Genomic DNA, 20145 nt, shown 5'->3' with positions numbered 1-20145 from the left:
ATTGTTTTGACACTGCAGTGGAAAACTGGGCCCAATACGTGGAGCGGATAAAGTTTTTGTTTTAGAGCAAATGATATAGTTCCGGATGAAAAGCAACAGGTCATTCTGCTGACCGCGTGTGGGCCGGCAGCTTTTGCCATTATATGCAGTCTCACTTTTCCGGAGGCACCGGACATGAACACTTTCCAGGAATTGACGGACTTAGTAAAAGAGTACCATGACCCTAAGCCACCTCTGATCCTGCAAAGATACTGGTTTTACTTAGCATTCTGAGACGCTGGGGGTCAGTCACTAACTTTTTAACAAGATTAAGGTGGTTAGCAGAGGCTTGCAAATTTGGCCTGACGCTAAATGAGATGCTCCGAGACCAGCTGGTGTGCGGAATAAATAATTTAACAATACAAAAACGTTTGCTAGCAGAGGCCGAGCTGGATTGTGAACAAGCATTGCAGCTGGCTTTGTCCTTAGAAAAAGCAGCAAGCGGCGCGCATGAGTTACAGGGTACTCCGACGGAGATAGACGCCCACACCAATGAAACTGAGTTAATGAACAACCGCTGGGGGATAGGCAATTGCATTGCCACCCTCAGGATCGACTCGGATACTAAGGAACCCAGGCCCACTTGCAGAACCGCTTCCAAGCAAGGGAAAATTAGGACCAGACAAATGGCAGCCCCTGCAGCCTATCGCCCGGAATAGCACCAGAGGAGCTATCATGGGCAGACAACTCCGAACCAGGCTGAGTCTACTATTCCCAAATTTAGGCGGAAGGGTAGAACAACACCAAGAAGCCCAATGCAGGGGTTACGACGACACTCACCGCAAAAGGCAGTTCAACGTGAGTAAAAAGGTATTTTTCAAAAATTGTGTCAATGGCCCCACATGGGTAGCAGGAACAGTAAAGGCCAGGACAGGACCTGTGTCGTATGAGATACATGTAGTAAAAAAGCACTAGTGCAGGCCTCAGATTCATTTCCTCCCCCGGAGCTGACTCCCAGATAAACTATCCATGCCACTCCGGCACCACTAATGAGGATATCGAACTCTGATCTGGATACCATGGATGACGCCGTGGCCGTCCCTCTGCCGCCGGAGGAAGGGGCGAACCACCCCTCAGGCACTCTCATCGGAGAAGACGGGCAACCTAGCTATTATAGACACCCCCCCCCCCCCCCCCCCCCATATCGGAGGCCAAAGTGGAGCATCTGGACTGGCACAGAAACTAAGTAGGGGATCCATCAGTCACGAGGACCACGGGGGCTCCTCGGACATTGGGGGGAAGGGGTGGAATGACTTAGGCCAGGCCTTTGAGATTGACCCATTAGAATGTGAGTTCCCTGCAGGGAACCTCTTCGCTGTATATAACAGGGAGTGTCAGATCCTCTGCACTCCCAGTGTGTACAGCAAGCTGAATGCACCTGGTTGTTCAGTTGTTGGTTTTGTAAATAAAAAAAATTCTGGTGAAGAGACTTCTATCTCCATGGACTTATTACAGACGCCACTCCCCTCAAATAGCTTAGGGTGGCAGGTAGCAGTGGTTAGCACTGTTGCTTCACAGCACCAAGACCCAGGTTCAATTCCCAGCTTGGGTCACTGTCTGTGTGGAGTCTGCACTTTCTCCCTGTGTCCGCATGGGTTTCCTCCGGGTGCTCCGGTTTCCTCTTACAAGTCCTGAAGACATGCTTGTTAGGTGAATTGGACATTCTGAATTCTCCCTCAATGTACCCGAACAGGCGCTGAAGTGTGGCAACTGAGGGATTTTCACATAACTTCATTGCAGTGTTAATGTAAGTCTACTTGTAACACTAATATAGATTATTACTAAAACTAGGACAATAAAAATTGCAATGGCCACATAATGACATTTAGTGTAAACTAAATAACTTCTTTTGAATGCTAACATCTTCAATTTCTGATTACCTTTCAGGTTATGAAATATTACTATGAACCCCATTGAACAAAGGGCAGTCCCATACATTATAACTATTTAAAAAGTTGTGAAGTCTGTTAGTTCCCAATGGAAAAACAGTGCAGGAAATACGATAGAGGAAGATAACTATTTCTCCCTCCCACCGGCATCTGGGTGTGCAGTGAAGGATTAAACATGCAAGCAGAAAGTAGAAAAGTCGAGAACAATCAATTCCAAAGCACCAATAAATCAAAATATTCCGATACCAACACAAACAAAGCACAATATTATGGGCGGGTGGGGCACTGATGGTTCACCCTGCCGGAAGGAAAGTTGGCGTGGAGCTGACCCCCTCCACAGCAACCTTCCCGCACCCAAGCTAATTTCTAGTCTGTGGGACTTCCAATCGAGCTGGGGAGGGGAGAACGTCCTGCCCTCAGGAGCTGCTGGCAAATCTATTGACACTCGTAGATCCATCAGACCTTGTAATGCCAAGAGCACAATTAGTTGGCACTGCCAGAACTGCAACAAAGCCCCATGTATCCCCAGAAACAGGCAAGTCCAGGGTCTTGGGCAGGTAGGGTCTGAGCTGGTTATGGTGGGAGTTGGAATGGTGGGTTCAAGGCAGCAAGAAAGGTGGAGGTTCTACCTGGCAGAGTGGTGAGGGGTGCTTCCTCGCGATGTGCAAAAAGCAGCCCCCGGACACAGAAATCCCCTTCCATCCCACCCTTTTAAGAATATATTTTTGAAAATTGGCCCGCCGGCTCTCATCCGACTGCCCAGCCAAACTTTTTACAGTGTGGGCAATGTATTATCCAGGTCAATTGAGTAACAAGCCCAATTGTGTCTCAAATTGTTTCCTCCCACAGTCCAAAGATGTGCAGGTTAGGTGGATTGGCTATGCTAAAGCCCCTCCCCCCCACTTAATGTCTAAAATTAGGTAGGGTTACGGGAGTAGGACAAGGGTATGGGCTTGTGGGGTGCTTTTACGGAGGGTTGGTGCAGACTGGATAGGCCGAATGGCCTCCTTCTGCACTGCAGGGGTTATATGACAGATGTTTTTTTTAAAAGACATAATTCAGTGTTCCTAAGTGGGTATGGTGGCACAGGCACCAGCAGACCATCAGTAACTTATCCGTGTCTGGACATTTCATGTACAAGGCTGGACTATTCCAGCATGGGTTAATATCACGGGGATGCAAGGTGGGGGGAGGGGGGGGGGTGTAAATGCGGAAGTTGGGTGCAGGGGCGGGCGATGTTTATCACCTGAATAATCCAGCCAGAATAATTGGATCATGAACAGGAAAAGAACTTGCTGAGAATGGAGACTGAAGAGCAGCACAACTCATTCCTCTGCCATTAACCTAGAAATGTGATGATCTGGTGACCGGGTTAAAAAGAGCTAGGTACAGCCATCTCATGGTCTATTTTAAAAGAAAATACAAAAATCCCTAAACTGACCATTTTACAGTCAAATGAGGTAGAAATGTGTCTTGGGCAGTACTCCTGTTTATATGGCTTGCTCAACATTCTGAAGTCAATACTGAATATTGGGTGTGGATATTTGGGTGAATCTATATGATTGTATATTGCCACTGGGTTAAAAGGAATTTCTACCCCATTGACTTCAGGACATTGTAGGGTGGTGCTGCGATGAATGTTGCAGGAAGTCAAGATGCATGCCGCCAATTAAACAAAATAAAGTGATACGTACCAGAGCCAGGTAAACCTTGGTTACCAGACGATCTCTGAAACATCGATAGGCCTTGGCAGCTGCCATCTTATTCAGAGCAATGCACAGTGCCCCACTGGTGGAAAAGTCTAGCTGATGGCAAAATCTGTCCAGAAACACAGAACAGAGTGATGGGAATCAGCAAATGTGAAGTTCAAGGCAAGATGGCACCTGAAACCTGTCAAAGCTACTTTAAGTTGAACAAACAGCATATGGGACACCTTCTGGTATGTGGACAAAAGAACAGACCATCATCATGGCACGACTGGGGAATTGTGAGTTGTACCTGATCCATGATCTGGCAATATGAAATGCCATTATTATTAAAGAATATCCTTTGCCATCCAGCACCTGCAATCCAAAATAGCGAAAGGTGAAGCAATTATTCAGCAGTCACATAGGCATTGTACATGGAATACAATGGACAATAAAATATGGAATTAATTGAAACATATTCCTAAATGCTAGCCACATCAAAGGTTATTGTGAAAAATAACACGTGCACACGAATTAGTCTGTTTTCTCCTTTCCAAAAAAATAAATCCTGGAACACACTCTCCTGGTAGCAAGCTGCCTCAGCTTAAATCCATTGCTTAAAGGCACATTCTGATATGAGTCCACAGGCCAAAAATAATAAAATGTAACAAAGGGAAATCAAAAGGGACTCTCACACATAAAAGTGAAGTAGTTGTGCTTCAGTTAATTAGGGAATTGGTGAGACCACACCTTGAATAATAATACTTTATTAGTGTCACAAGTCGGCTTACATTAACACTGCAATGAAGCTACTGTGAAAATCCCCTAGTCGCCATACTCCGGCACCTGTTCCGGTACACTGAGGGAGAATTCAGAATGTCCAATTCGCCTAACAGCACGTCTTTCCGGACTTGTGGGAAGAAGCTGGAGCACCTGGAGCAAACCCATGCAGAGGCGGGGTGAATGTGCGGACTCCACACAGACAGAGACCCAAACCAGAAATCGAACGCGGGTCCCTGGCGCTGTGAAGCAACAGTGCTAACCACTGTGCTAGCGTGCTGCCCATACTGTGGGCAGTTTTGGTCTCCTTATTTAAGAAGGATGTGAATGTGTTGGAGGTGGTTCATAAGGGGTTTGCTAGATTGATAGCTGGAATGAATGGGGTGTCTTATGAGGAAAGATTTGGCTGACTGGACTTGTTTCCATTGGAGTTTAGAAGAATGAGGGGTGACTTGATTGAAGTATATAAAATCCTATCAGGCGGCACAGTGGTTAGCACTACAGCCTCACAGTGCCAGGGACCCAGGTTCAATTCCGACATTGGGTGACTGACTGTGTGCTTTTCATTCTCCCCGTGTCTCTGTTGATTTCCTCTGGGTGCTCCGGTTTCCTCCTATTGCCCAAAGATGTGTAGGTTAGGTGGTTTGGCCATGCTAAATTGCCCCTTAGTGTCCAGGGATGTGCAAGATATGTTACAGTGGAATGGATCGGTGCAGACTCGATGGGCTGAATAACCTTCTGCACTGTAGCGATTCTATGATTCTCGTTCAGAGGGTAGGTGCCGATTCGATGGGCCAAATGGCCTCCTTCTGTACTGCAAGGATTCTATGATCCTGAATGGTCTTGACAAGGTGAATGTGGGAAGGATATTTCCCCTTGTGGGTGAGCCCAGGACTAGTGGGCACTGTTTTAAATTAGGGGTCGCCCTTTTAGAATAGAGATAAAGAGAATTGTTTTCTTTTCTCCCAGAGGGTTGTGCGACTTTGGAACTCTGTCTCAGAAGGCGGTGGAGGCTGGGGTCACTGAATATTTTAAAGGTGGGGTAGATAGATTCTTATTGAGCCAGGGATAGATTCTTGTTGAGCCAGCAATCAAAAGTTATTGGGGATAGAAAGGGAATGTGGAATTCGAAACACAAATAGATCAGCCATGGTCGTATTGAATGGTGGTGCAGGCTCGATGCTACAGTTTACAGCTAGCCACTTTGACCAGTATCTACTATACTCATGTCCTACCCTCCTAAACATAATGAACTCAAAACAATGTAATAGATTTTTCCTGTTGCCAGATGATTCAGCACATAAGTTTTTTCTCATTCTCTCACCAATTGTCTTCCATCCACAGTTTTTTTTTTTGCAAGGTACTAATTCCAAGCTGTATTGTGGCTCCATGGGCTTAATTCATCCAAGCGACTTTATGGACAGAATTAACTAACCTCCCCTAAGCATGTTTGGAAGTGGGGGAGGCATTTAATCAGTGGAAGGGATTCCATTGCTTTCCACCACTGCTGTGGTTAAGTCTGGAGAGAAAAGGCTGTGGACGGATTTCCTGCCCTGCTGCCAATTAAGGCCATTAAATGAGCAATTCATGCCCACTTAAAGGCCTCATGCCACCACCATATTTAAGCAGCACTGAGCGGGGCAGTCACCACGCTTAGCTCATTTGGCTGGACAGCTGGATTGTGATGCAGAAGGGGGCCAACAGCGCAATTCCAATACTGGCTGTGGTTATTCATAAAGGTTCCCCACCCCCCCCCCCCCCCCCAATATGCAACCTTGCCCCTCGCCTGAAGTGTGGTAATCCTTGGGTTGAATCACCATTAGTCAGCTCTTCCCCTCAAAGGGGAAATCAGCCTATGGTCATCTGGGACTATGGTGACTTTACTTTCACTTAGTTTGAAAAGCAAACCTGTCGGAATTACCAGTGGACTCCCTGGAGGGGAGCGGGGAATCACTTATTCAAAGGCACTCAGTACCTGATCGAGGGACCCGGCATTGGAAAGGCGGTGAGGCTGCCCATTGAGAGCCTATTTGCCTGACCACCCTCACCCTCCTCCAACACCCAGCCTGTCTCCATCCTGGCCTCACTTACCTTTGACCTGGGTCCCTTGGCAAACCTAGGTGCAGTGCCAGCAGTTCTCAGGAGATCAGGGGACAGGATTTCTATCACCAAGGTCCTTGATCCTAAGGAGGGTCCGCCACTGGCCACTTAAGTGCCTGGCGGGTCTTTTCCAAAGGGGGAAACACAGCTGGCAGGTAAGACCCCTGTCTTCTGCATTAAAAATTGTCCTTTGTGTGTGTAAACATTGAATACTGTTGCAAGCTATTCAATCTCCTCGACAATCACAGCCAGCCATCTCCTTATACATACATTTCAAGCCAAATCATTGGATAAACTTGCAGTAGAAGCTTTGTCAAAGACCCTTTAATCCTCCAGCTTAATCAAGACCTAGCATCACATGTATGGTCTTAATGAGATCGACTACCTCAGAAAGTATAAATTTTCCACCCAATGTAAATGTTGGATAGTAATATAGTAAAGTCCTGCCTTTTGTGACTTTCTGGTTTGTTTTCATGTAGCCTTGCTTTGTACACCACATCGCCCATCATGTGGACAATGTTTGTTTATTCACGTTTTTTTTTTTCTCCATGTCTCCTGTTTCTGCAGGGAGACAGCAGCGATAATGGAGTAGAGACTGGAATGGGTACAACTACAGTGCAGTCTGAGTGAAGGAACAAACCCAGAGATGCCCGAATCAAGAACAGCTATCTTCCTTTAAAACCTTCACCATTAAAAGCTTCACCAATGTGTTGCTCAGAGGCTCCGCTGTCTGTCAGATACAGGTACTGCACCACAATAACTACCCAAAACAATGCTGCCCTCGCGTGGCTCAACCCATCTGAGTTAACCCCATAGAAAAACATGTTCATGGTTCACGATTTCGCCGTTTGCGTGATTTCACAGGAACATGACCCCCGCAAGCAGTGGGACTTTACTGTAACAATCACTTGCAATCCGTTGGATAAAGGCTTGGGGGGAGGTGTAGTGTAAGAGTCCAACACATATAGAGTTAATGTGGGACTGAGCACAGGACTGCCGACACATTGGCTCAAGAGAGTGCATGACCCTCGCCCAGGGTCCATCTAGTATTAGACAGAGCCATGTGTTCTAGAAAGCATGGAGGCAGCCCTCAGCTTGTACACTTTACTGCTTATTTGTAAACAGTTCTAAGATCAAAAATGCTTACAATTAAGCTTTGTATGATACTTCCTAAGATCTACAAAGCTGTATGCAATACCCTAACAACAACCATCAGAAAATGTAAGCAACTGCCATTTTGTTGTGACTACATATAGACTGGGGTTAGGGTCTGCAGTGTGATTTCTGACTAAAAGACGGGAGAATGTCTGCTTTTCATCTTCCTTGTGCTTCCATGATTTCATTAGCAGGTTAAAATTTCAGAAAGTTTTTTAAACTTCGGAATTTTAGACTTCCCCTCAAAAGACCGAGAACTTGCACTAACCGTTTCAAAAACAGCTTCTTCCCCACTGTTACCAGATTCCTGAATGACCCTCTTATGGACTGAACTGTTCTCTCCGCGCATCTTCTCTACTGTGTAGAACTACACTCCGTATGCTTCACGCAATGTCTATGCATTTACATTGTGTATTTAAAGTATGGCCTATATTTTTCATGCATGGAACGATTGTATGCGTGACAATAAATCTAAAATTGGATGAGGCAGGAATCTTAAAGCAACCTTGGCCTGAATATTTCGGATGGCAGGGATTCCTTTCTTGCAAACGAAGAGTTGGTGGGGAACAGATTCCTGCCGACTCGGACTGTCCCAAAGCCAATTCCCGCATGAATGAGTGTCATTTGCCTGCAGATGGGGTACCCTCCCCTCACTCCGGAGAGTGTCTCACCTTAGAGTGCTGCCGGTCAGTCTGATTGGTCAGCAGCTCTCTAATCCCAGCAGTGACAGGAGCTGCAGTGGCCAGTAGAGGAAGTGTTTCAACATTCCCAGGATAGGAAGGCAAGGGAAGGTAAGTTTTGGGGGTCTCTGGGCAAGGAGGGTAGGGAAGGTCTGTGATGGCTGGAATGTGGGCGATAGGGGTGGATGTCGGGGGAGAGACAAGTGTGGAGTGGGAGTGGAGCCACTGGACCATAAGGCGCGGTGTTAAAGGGGAAGGTCAAAGTCAGAGGGGGGCTTGTGATGGAGCTCCCCCCTCCAACTCCATCTTGCTACCCAGGCAAGGAATAAGACTGCTCATTTTTAGGAAATCCTCCCACCAACCTAAATTGAGGCAGCATGGAAAACAGTTAACGACCTCAGTTGGGGCAAGGGAGGGCTGCCGTCTGAAGCCTTGCCTGTCCCAATGTAAAATCAATTGGGGCGGCTGGAGGGAATCCTGTTCCTTCAATTTCATGAGTCTAAAAACCCGCTGTTTTGTTGAGCAGTACTTTCAATATTCCAACCGGGCCACCAGATGTGGATCAGTTGCTATCACTTGTGCCTCTGAGACAACAGGCTGTGGGTTCAAGTCTCATTTCAAAGGTTTGAGTATGAATTATAAACTGACACTCCAGTTCAATCCAGCAATGAAGAAATGTCACTGTCGGATGAAACCAAGGTCCCATCTGCCTTTTCAGGAGCAAGTTAATGATCTCATTGCATTATTTGAAGAAGATTCTGGGAGCTCTTGCAAGTCCTGGCCAATATTTGTCTTTCATTCAACATATTAAAAACAAATTAACTAGTCATCATCATGTGGCCCTGCTCACTTGCAAATTGGCTGCTGCATTTCCTATATTACATCAGTAATAATGCCTCAGTAAATTACTGCATTGGGCTATAGAGTGCTCTGGGGACTTCTTGAGGTTGTGAAGGAACACACAACGTAAGAGCACAATGGATAGGGCCTGGAGTAGACCAAATGGCACTCCTGGCTTGCTCTCCAATTCCGTGCGATCTTGGCTGATCTTCAGCTTTAACTCCAACTCCCACCTCCTGTTTCCTTATCCCTAGATTCATTGACATCAAATATCTACCCCATATAAACATCTCATTCTATCCTTAACTTCCTGAGTAAGCCACAGATGGATCTTTCTCTCTTGAGGTTTTGTTTTTCAATTTAACGTATTGAACACATTTTTGTTGAACATTTTAGCTTGTTCCTTTAAATGTTTCCCACTGTTTATTTACATCTATTTACCCAATCAGCCGTAGCCAGTTCTCCCCTCAGATCCATGTAATTGGCATTGCTCAAATTTCAGAGTTGTGTTTGTGATTGGAGTATGGAGGGCAGCACGGTGGCACAGTGAATAGTGATTGGAGTACGTTGCTTGTGAACCGAACATGGAATTCAATTGCATTATGATCCCTAGGTCCCAGTAAATCTTTTACTATGAGATTACTAATTCACCCTGCCTCAATTGTACAATATTAGACATTAAATAGTTTTATTCTTTGTTGGTTCCACAATGTATTGCTCCATGAAATTGTCACAAAAACATTCTACAACCTCCCCTTCTTGACCACTTCTGTGCCAATTTGATTGGTCCAGTCCAAATGAAGCTTAATGCCCCCAAAAATGATTACATTGCCTTTGGTACATGCCTCAAGAATTTATTTTCGTTGAGTATCAGTTTATAACTTATGCTCAAGCCTTTGAAATGAGACTTGAACCCACCGCCTGCTGACTCAGAGGCACAAGTGATAGCAACTGAGCCACATCTGGAGGACCGGTGGCAATATTCAAACATCTGCTCACGACACCAGATCCTGGATTTCATACTCCTCTGCCAGCGGGTTTTTAGGTGGCGGGCGGAGCATGAAATTGAAGAAACGGGATTCCCTCCGTGTTCCCGCCCACCCCGACCTATTTTATGCAGATGCAGGCAAGGCCTCAGCCAGCAGCCCGTCCTTGCCCCAACTGAGGCCCTTAACACACCTTGCCTCAACTTTTAGGCTGGTGGGAGATTTCCCGAAAATGAACAGTCTTATTCCTTGGATGGGAAGTAGGATGGTGGAGGGGGAGATGGGGCCTCCATCAGAAGCCCCCTTCTGGCTATGAGCGCTTGGCTCCCGCACCCACACCTCACCATTAAATCTCCCTCCCCACTCTGGTCTCTTTATAAACTTCTCCCACCAGCATTATCTGACTCTTGATATTGCTAACCTCCACCCACACTGATCATCTTCATCATCTTCTGAGCCACAATCTTCTGTCACAAATGTTCTTATCAGGGCCACTCCTCCTCCTTGTCATTCTGTCATCCTTTTGAAATATACCCTGAATATTCATTTCTCAACCTTGGTCACCTTGTAACCATGCCACTGCAGTGACGATTAGATCTAAACCATTTTATCTCTATTTGTGTCACTACTTAATTCATCTCATTGTTGATGTTTCAGACATTCTGATAAAGAGCCATTAATTGTTTTTTTTTTGTTTTACTATTAATCCCTGCATGACCTTTCATCACTAATTCAAAATTATTGTTAATCTCTCTCCCTTCCTGTCCCAATTTGCTGGTTTTACCCACATTGCTTTACTGTCCTGTTGCTCCAACTTTTCTAGAACATAGAACGATACAGCGCAGTACAGGCCCTTCGGCCCTCGATGTTGCACCGACATGGAAAAAATCTAAAGGCCATCTAACCTACACTATGCCCTTATCATCCATATGCTTATCCAATAAATTTTTAAATGCCCTCAATGTTGGCGTGTTCACTACTGTTGCAGGTAGGGCATTCCACGGCCTCACCACTCTTTGCGTAAAAAACCCACCTCTGACCTCTGTCCTATATCTGTCCTATATCTATTACCCCTCTAAAATACCCCTATTTTAGAAATTTGGATTTCTAAAATACCCTTCACCTGAAACTTTTCCTCGCCACCCCTGTCCTTCCCACCGTCACACACGTCATTAGTATAAACCCTATCCACCATCTTCGCTCCTGGGTATACAATCCACCAGGACATTGGTCCCAGTACAGTTTAAATGAAGCTCATCCCAAAGGAATACCTCTCTCTCTCCTGATACCAGTGTTCCATGAATCACTATATAAATATCAGTTTCTCTAAGCTCCCCCAATGGAAGCACAAGAACCTACAATGAACTCTGGTGTCATGATGTAAAGTGTATATAAAGTACTCACCTAAAGCCATAGTAAGTATCTGGGTCAGCAAGCTCAGGAAACCGGTGCTTTAGCTGAGACTGAACAGTCAGCTTTTCATACCACATCTTACTGTCTATGCGAATATCCCAGTGCTTGTTCACCACCAAGAAATTTGTGCTCTGGTATAGAATACACAGATTATTTATGCTGGCAGCCTCCATATCACCAAACCATGCAGCACGAGTCCTAAGGAGAGACAGAGACATTTGACTCAAACATACAATACTTGTTCCAATGACGAACCTTACAAGCGTTGCTAATTTTTTTGATGTTATTCTTTTTCTCCATATTCTATACGTTAGTAAAATCACAAACATAGTGGGGATGATTATGCTTCAGACACCAGCAAGAATGGCGATGCGGGCACTAAATCCCATGAGAATCAGGAAATGAGACTCTCACCAGCGAGATCTGATTTGCTGATTTTCGACACTTCCCACCAAGCCCACAAAGGGCGAGAACCTCATTTTATTAGAATGATATACATTTTAATCTCATTACCAATTCCCCCCTGACTGACTGTTCATATCTCGCCAAAGTGACAAAAACGGGTTTGGAAAAACAGGCATCAATTGATCCTCTTGGCTCGCAAAGGTAGGTCTGCTCCAGGGGGAGAGAGGCATGCCCTGGCACTTCCCCTGGGCACAGGCTGGCACTGCCAACTTGGCACTACCAACCTGTGCCAGGGACAAGGTCAGGGACAGTGGCAGGGATGGACACTCTTGAGCACCACTGGGGCGGGCTTCACATTATGTTTGTTGGGTGGGAGACGGCCCTTATGCTGATGCTTGTGGTGGGGGTGGAAGAGCCCCTGATGCTGATGGGTGGGGTGAGAGCCCTTGATGCTTGTGGTGAGGCCTCTCCCATATCTGTGGAGGGGGGCTTTATATTCTGTGGATGCCCCCCAATCTCTGTGGAGCCCCGCCCCACCACAGTGATGGCGTAAACCACGGCCACTGAATTGTATTTTTAGAGTGGCTCAAAAGTCTGGACTAAAAACTTGGCTGTGCAGCTGGAGAGCTGCATGTCGGGTTTCAGAGAGACCTTGACACTCTGGAAAAATATGGGAAAATTCCACCCAAGTTAACAAAATAAGCTCTGGCCTAGGTTTCGGCTTATTTACAAGTCCTACTTCTAAAGGCACTTGGATGACCGGTAGGTAGGTAGGTATACAACAAAAGAACAGAGCTAGCTAAACTGTATGTGATTTGTTATATGGTTTACTCCTATTCCAGTCTGCTCAAACATGTCTTACAAACACCTTCAGAATCAGTTGTCTGTGTTCACTCTAATCTGAAACACTCATGAATATAAATAGCTCTGCACTGTCCTGGTGAGATTTGAACTAATCTGTTCCAGATCATTAATCCAGGCCACTGGGTTAGCAGTCCAGTAACATAACTGCTATGGTACCAGACATGTAGCAACATAATAAAAATCACCAATCAATAAAGCAGACCATGTCCAAATGTAGCAAGACCTGGACAATGTTCAGGCTTGGGTAGTTAAGTGGCGAGTAACATCCGCACCAGTAGGCACTGATCATCTCCAACAAGAGGGAATCGAACCATCTCCCTTTGACATTGAATGGCATTACCATCACTGAATCCCCCACTATCAACATCCTGAGGGTTACCATTGACCAGAAACTGAACTGGAGCAGCCATATAAACACTGTGGCTACAAGAGCCAGTCAGGGAGTAGCTCACCTCCTTACTCCCCAAAGCCTGACCACCATCTCAAGGCACAGATCAGAGTGTGATGGAATACTCTCCAGTTGAACTTGTTGAGTGTAGCTCCAACCACACAGAAGAAGCTCGACACTAACCAGGGCAAAGCAGCCCGCTTGATTGGCACCCCATCCACCACGTTAAACATTAATGACAGGGAGTGGGATAGCTTGATCTTGGTTCGGACAAGGCTCGGCACAACATCGAGGGCCGAAGGCTGTAATGTGCTGTACTGTTCTATGTTAACTCCCTCCACTACCAACACACAGTTGGCAGCAAGATGCACCACAGTGACTACACAGTGCGCTGCAGTGACTCACCAAGGTTCCCTTGACAGCACCATCCAAACCTGCGACCTCTACCAGCTAGAAGGACAGGAGCAGACGATACATGGGAACACCACCACCTGGGATTTCCCCTCCAAGCCACTCACCATCCTGACTAGGAACTATCTTGTCATTCCCTCAATGTCGCTGGGTCAAACTCCTGGAACTCCCTCCCTAACAGCACTGTGGGTGTACTGACACCACATGGATTGCAGCGATTCAAGAAGGCAGCTCACCACCACCTTCTCAAGGGCAATTAGAGATTATAATAAATGATGACCTTGCCAGCAAAATCCATTTCCTACGAATGAATAAAAAAATTCACCTGTTTTCATTTATTAATGAATTAAAACAAGTTATCAAATTAGGGGAAATTGGCCAAAATGGCAAAAAGCACAAAGTTGCTGGGCAGGAACCCCAAAATGACAGAATATGCAGCAAAGAATCAGCAGATCGAGTACAGAGGATGGAAAAGTCAGTGTTTCAAGTATGGACTCACCAACAAAAGTAATAAAAGGCAATTGTAGTTGTCTGGAAAGTCTGATGTACTATTTTGTTCTTGTGGCTTAATAAGCATGCATGAGATCTATGCCACTGTTAGATCTCCGGGTAAGCGTTCTCCAAGGCGGTCTTCAGGACACGCGACAACGCAGAATTGCCGAGCAAAAACTTATAGCTAAGTTCCGCACGCATGAGTGCGGCCTCAACCGGGATCTTGGATTCATGTCGCATTACATCCACTCCCCACCATCTGGCCTGGACTTGCAATATTCCACCAACTGTTCTGGCTTGAGACAATTCACACCTCTTCAACCTGTGATTATCCCTCTCTCTGGATCTGTAATGATTTGATTACCTGCAAATTCTCGCATTCCAAGCATTGTCCGGCATCGCTGACTTTGTCTATATAAATGTTTCTGGGTCATACCTCTCCAGTCACCTGAAGAAGTAGCTGCGCTCTGAAAGCTCGTGTTTGAAACAAACCTGTTGGGCTTTAACCTGGTATTGTAAGACTTCTTATTGTTAGAATAGGCTTTCAGTTCACAGGAACCTTTCACTTGTCAGCCTTTTTATCAGCAAATATTTTCTGGAAAAACACATCTGATATTGAAGCATTTATCAGAAGAGTATAAGGACTGGAAAAATCTAGATTTATGCTGCAGTTTCATAGAATTTACAGTGCAGAAGGAGGCCATTCGGTCCATCGAGTCTGCACCGGCTCTTGGAAAGAGCACCCTACCCATAGTCAACACCTCCACCCTATCCCCATAATCCAGTAACCCCACCCAACACTAAGGGCAATTTTGGACACTAAGGGCAACTTATCGTGGCCAATCCACCTAACCTGCACATCTTTGGGCTGTGGGAGGAAAGCGGAGCACTCGGAGGAAACCCACGCACACACGGCGAGGATGTGCAGACTCCACACAGACAGTGACCCAAGCTGGAATCGAACCTGGGACCCTGGAGCTGTAAAGCAGTTGTGCTATCCACAATGCTACCGTGCTGCCCACCGTAATTTACCGTAATTACCACAATCAGTCAGAAATAATACCCCCCTTACTTGCCAAATTCTGTCTGTCTCTGAGAATGTGTGCAATCCCAAGATACTGGATGCAAATCATACTTCACAACAAGCTCAATAAATATTAATATTAAAAACATCAGCTGTGGAAAATCAGTACAATCCTGGATGTCAAAACACTTATTTGATTACTTAATTGAAGTCCAAGGTTATATTTAAGATTCAAATGAAATGCCTGGAACAAGTCATTAAAGATGTTACCCTCAGTCAGCTTGCAGAGTAATTAAATACATGACTAATTCCAAGCCTTGCAGCACCATTCTGAAATGGTCTAAGTGACAATCATACAAACATTAATTCAGCAAACTTTGCCGTCATTGATAATTAGCTGTTCAACATTTCTGGTGAGGGACTCTGTGGAGCAGTACAAAAGTGGCAACAAATTATGATAAGGTGGACATCACACTTTTTTGTTTTTGTGGCCAAACATGACTTCATTGAGCAATGGTTGGATTTGAGTCATGGGCTGGACCTGTAACTCCGGCCTGATTTTTTTTAAAGCTGACGAGCACAGCAAGAAAAGACATTGGAAATTCTTCTGAATAAATGCGCAACATTAAAACGCTTTTGAAAGTTTAAAAAAAACCCTGCTCTATATCTGAACTGTACCTAGAAGAATCTAATGACAATTACATTGCTATGTATCCATTGTATGAACAAAATACCACTTGCTGCTCTATTGCGCCTATTCATTTCCAAAGCACCGATCCCTCCTACTGCACACTTTTGTGATATGCAATAATCCGTTATGTGAAACATGTGGCTTATTTCTTCTTTTTTTTAAATAGAAAAACCATATAAACTTACTTTCAATATTCTTCTCCACTCCATAGAAACTGCTACTGAAGAGATCTAGAATTAGATTACTTAGATCCTGCTGTATTTGTAATGGCTTCTTGTACTGCTATGTATAATTCATCCATATAAATACAGCCGGTGAACATAGGATCAGTATTGAAACATTGCACACATATCGAGAACGCTGCAACATCATGATTCCCAACAGTGATATTGGTCAAATATGCCGACTGGAGCATAGGTTGCATAAGAACATAAGAACTAGGAGCAGGAGTAGGCCATCTGGCCCCTCGAGCCTGCTCCACAATTCAATGAGATCATGGCTGATCTTTTGTGGACTCAGCTCCACTTTCCGGCCCGAACACCATAACCCTTAATCCCTTTATTCTTCAAAAAACTATCTATCTTTACCTTAAAAACATTTAATGAAGGAGCCTCAACTGCTTCACTGGGCAAGGAATTCCATAGATTCACAACCCTTTGGGTGAAGAAGTTCCTCCTAAACTCAGTTCTAAATCTACTTCCCCTTATTTTGAGGCTATGCCCCCTAGTTCTGCTGTCACCCACCAGTGGAAACAACCTGCCCGCATCTATCCTATCTATTCCCTTCATAATTTTAAATGTTTCTATGAGATCCCCCCTCATCCTTCTAAATTCCAAGTCTACTCAACCTCTCCTCATAATCCAACCCCATCAGCTCTGGGATTAACCTAGTGAATCTCCTCTGCACACCCTCCAGTGCCAGTATGTCCTTTCTCAAGTAAGGAGACCAAAACTGAACACAATACTCCAGGTGTGGCCTCATTAACACCTTATACAATTGCAACATAACCTCCCTAGTCTTAAACTCCATCCCTCTAGCAATGAAGGACAAAATTCCATTTGCCTTCTTAATCACCTGTTGCACCTATAAACCAACTTTCTGTGACTCATGCACTAGCACACCCAGGTCTCTGCACAGCGGCATGCTTTAATATTTTATTGTTTAAATAATAATCCCGTTTGCTGTTATTCCTACCAAAATGGATAACCTCAAATTTGTCAACATTGTATTCCATCTGCCAGACCCTAGCCCATTCAGGTAACCTATCCAAATCCCTCTGCAGACTTCCAGTATCCTCTGCACTTTTTGCTTTACCACTCATCTCAGTGTCATCTGCAAACTTGGACACATTGCCCTTGGTCCCCAGCTCCAAATCATCTATGTAAATTGTGAACAATTGTGGGCCCAACACGGATCCCTGAGGGACACCACTAGCTACTGTTTGCCAACAGAGAAACACCCATTAATCCCCACTCTTTTCTTTCTATTAATTAACCAATCCTCTATCCATGCTACTACTTTACCCTTAATGCCATGCATCTTTATCTTATGCAGTAACCTTTGGTGTGGCACCTTGTCATGCTCATCATACTATAATACAAGTTCCTAAAGACGCGCTGCTAGGTGAATTGGACATTCTGAATTCAACCCCAGTGCACCCGAACAGGCGCCGGAGTGCAGCAACCAGGGGACTCCCACAGCAGTATGAGTTGTACTCAGTTGTGTAATATATGAGTTGAAATATACTCAAATTTTTAAAGAAAAACCTCTGGATATGACTGTGGGCGCGATTCTCCCACACAGGGAGAAATTGTAAGGCTGGCGTCAAATCTGGGCGGGTTTGACGCCAGCCTCCCCCTCCCCGACCGGGAACCGATTCTGGTCCCCGGTCGGGGCTAGCATGCCGCGGCCGTGAACTCTGGCATCGCGGGCTTAACGAATTTCGTTAAGCCCGCTTGCCAGAGTTTGCGCCGGCTGACGCGTCACATGACGTCAGCCGCGCATGCGCAGATTGGAAGACTCCAACCCGCGCATGCGCGGATGACGTCATCGCGCATTTGCGCGAATGACGTCATCGCGCATTTGCGCGAAATCCGCGCATGCGCGGGCCGGGATGCCCCTCAGCCGCCCCGCGAAGTGATACAGCGGGGCGGCGGAAGGACAAAGAGTGCCCGGGAATCGGACCCGCTACCCGCGATCGGTGCCCACCGATCGCGGGCCCATGGCACCCTTGGCACGGCCGTGATACTGCCGTGCCAATCGGTGCCATGGTTTTCAAAATCGGGACTTTACGGCCGTTTTTACGAACGGCCAGACCAGGTGTGTTTGCCGTTCGTAAAAACAGCCGTAAAGGGCTTGGACTTCGGCCCATCGGCCAGCTGAGAATCGCTGCTGGCCGTAAAAAAAACGGCGGCAGCGATTCGTGTCGGGAGTCGGGCGTGGGGGAGGGGGGGGGGGGAGAATAGCGGGAGGGCGTTAGACTAGCGTGGCCGTAAAAATTTACGAACCCCGCTATTCTCCGCACCGTCGTGAGTGCGGAGAATTTCGCCCTGTGTACTTGGCGGATATGGTATTAGACCGTACCTACATAATTACATATAGGAAAAAAGCCAATACATTGCACATTACTGGATGCGCAGCAAGAAAATAACATTTGTTAGTTATTCATGAAGTTCGCTATCCAGATGCTACATATCAGATCAGGATAATTGCTGGGCCCTAAAACGGTAACAAATGTAATGTGGCAAACTGGTGGAGACAATGATGTTTCAATGTTATAATAATGATTTTTATTGTCACAAGTGGGCTCGCATTGGCATTGCGGTGAAGTTGCTGTGGGAGTCCCCTGGTCGCCGCACTCCGGCGCTTGTTCGGGTGCACTGGGGGAGAATTCAGAATGTCCAATTCACCTAGCAGCGCGTCTTTAGGAACTTGTATTATAGTATGACGAGCATTATGAAAGGAAATTGGTTATTGCAGTAATGGTCTCTCTTTGGAGGGACTAGCACGAAGTGCAGTTTCAATAATCCCTTTGTTGTTTAAGTAGCCTTAAGACAATCATATAAGTCTCATTGTGTTAATGCAGTTGTGCTGAACAGAGTTGGGATGTGTGTTTATATTTTTAAAAACCAATCGAATAGTGGGCAGCATGGTAGCATAGTGGTTAGCACAATTGCTTCACAGCTCCAGGGTCCCAGGTTCGATTCCCGGCTTGGGTCGCTGTCTGTGCGGAGTCTGCACATTCTCCCTGTGTGTGCGTGGGTTTCCTCCGGGTGCTCCGGTTTCCTCCCACAGTCCAAAGATGTGCAGGTTAGTGGATTGACCAAGATAAATTGCCCCTAGTATCCAAAATTGCCCTTAGTGTCCAAAATTGCCCTTAGTGTCGGATGGGGTTACTGGGTTATGGGGATAGGGTGGAGGTGTGGGCTTGGGTAGGATGCTCCTTCCAAGAGCTGGTGCAGACTCGATGGGCCAAATGGCCTCCTTCTGCACTGTAAATTCTATGAAAACTTTAAGTTGCTCACTCCATAATCTTCGACAATTTCAGCACTATGACAATGGTGGCACCGTGGCTAGCACCACTGCCTCACCGGGGTTCAATTCTGGCCTTGGATGACTGTCTGGAGTCTGCACATTCTCCCCGTGGGTTTCCTCCAGGTACTCCGGTTTCCTCTCACAGTCCAAAGATGTACAGGTTAGGTGGATTGCCGTGCTAAATTTATTGTCCAAATGTTAGGTGGGATTATGGGGATTGCACCCCAAACACATTAAAGAAGCCATCCCCTATGGACAAGCCCTCCGTATACACAGGATCTGCTCAGACGAGGAAGAGCGTAACAGACATCTACAGATACTGAAAGATGCCCTTGCATGAACGGGATATGGCGCTCGACTCATCGATCGACAGTTCGACTCATCGGTCGTCCAGTACTCCCCCGGAGTGGAGGAACTACGACATCTTCTTCGCAGCCTTCAACACGTCACCGATGGAGATTAATATCTTGCCAAGATCATGCCTACACCCCAACTACTTGCCTTCAAACAACCGCACAACCTCAAACAAACCATTGTTTGCAGCAAACTACCCAGCCTTCAGAACAGCGACCACGACACCACACAACCCTGCCATGGCAATCTCTGCAAGACGTGCCAGATCATTGACATGGATGCCACCATTACACGTGAGAACACCACCCACCAGGTACACGGTACATACTCGTGCGACTCGGCCAACGTTGTCTACCTCATACGCTGCAGGAAAAGATGTCCCAAAGTGTGGTACATTGGTGAGACCAGGCAG

The 20145-nt window shown here is 46.0% G+C and overlaps 1 protein-coding gene across 2 annotated transcripts in view; it reads right to left on the bottom strand.

The window, feature by feature from the left end:
- Positions 1 to 20145, bottom strand: part of rpusd1 (RNA pseudouridine synthase domain containing 1) — a 32178-nt gene that overhangs the window by 7927 nt on the left and 4106 nt on the right. For both annotated transcript variants that reach the window (XM_038820398.1, XM_038820397.1), the window contains 2 exons: positions 11562 to 11768; positions 3623 to 3746 (listed from right to left, as the gene is read on the bottom strand). In XM_038820398.1, the coding sequence (XP_038676326.1) occupies positions 3623 to 3746; positions 11562 to 11743 (306 nt within the window). In that variant the 5' untranslated portion in view covers positions 11744 to 11768. The remainder of the gene's footprint in view (positions 1 to 3622; positions 3747 to 11561; positions 11769 to 20145) is intronic.

The sequence above is a fragment of the Scyliorhinus canicula genome, chromosome 15 (genome assembly GCF_902713615.1).
Source record: "Scyliorhinus canicula chromosome 15, sScyCan1.1, whole genome shotgun sequence".
In the NCBI taxonomy this organism is placed as follows: domain Eukaryota; kingdom Metazoa; phylum Chordata; class Chondrichthyes; order Carcharhiniformes; family Scyliorhinidae; genus Scyliorhinus; species Scyliorhinus canicula.
The sequence above is the reverse complement of the archived record's forward strand: the minus strand, read 5'-3'. Positions and strand labels throughout refer to the sequence as shown.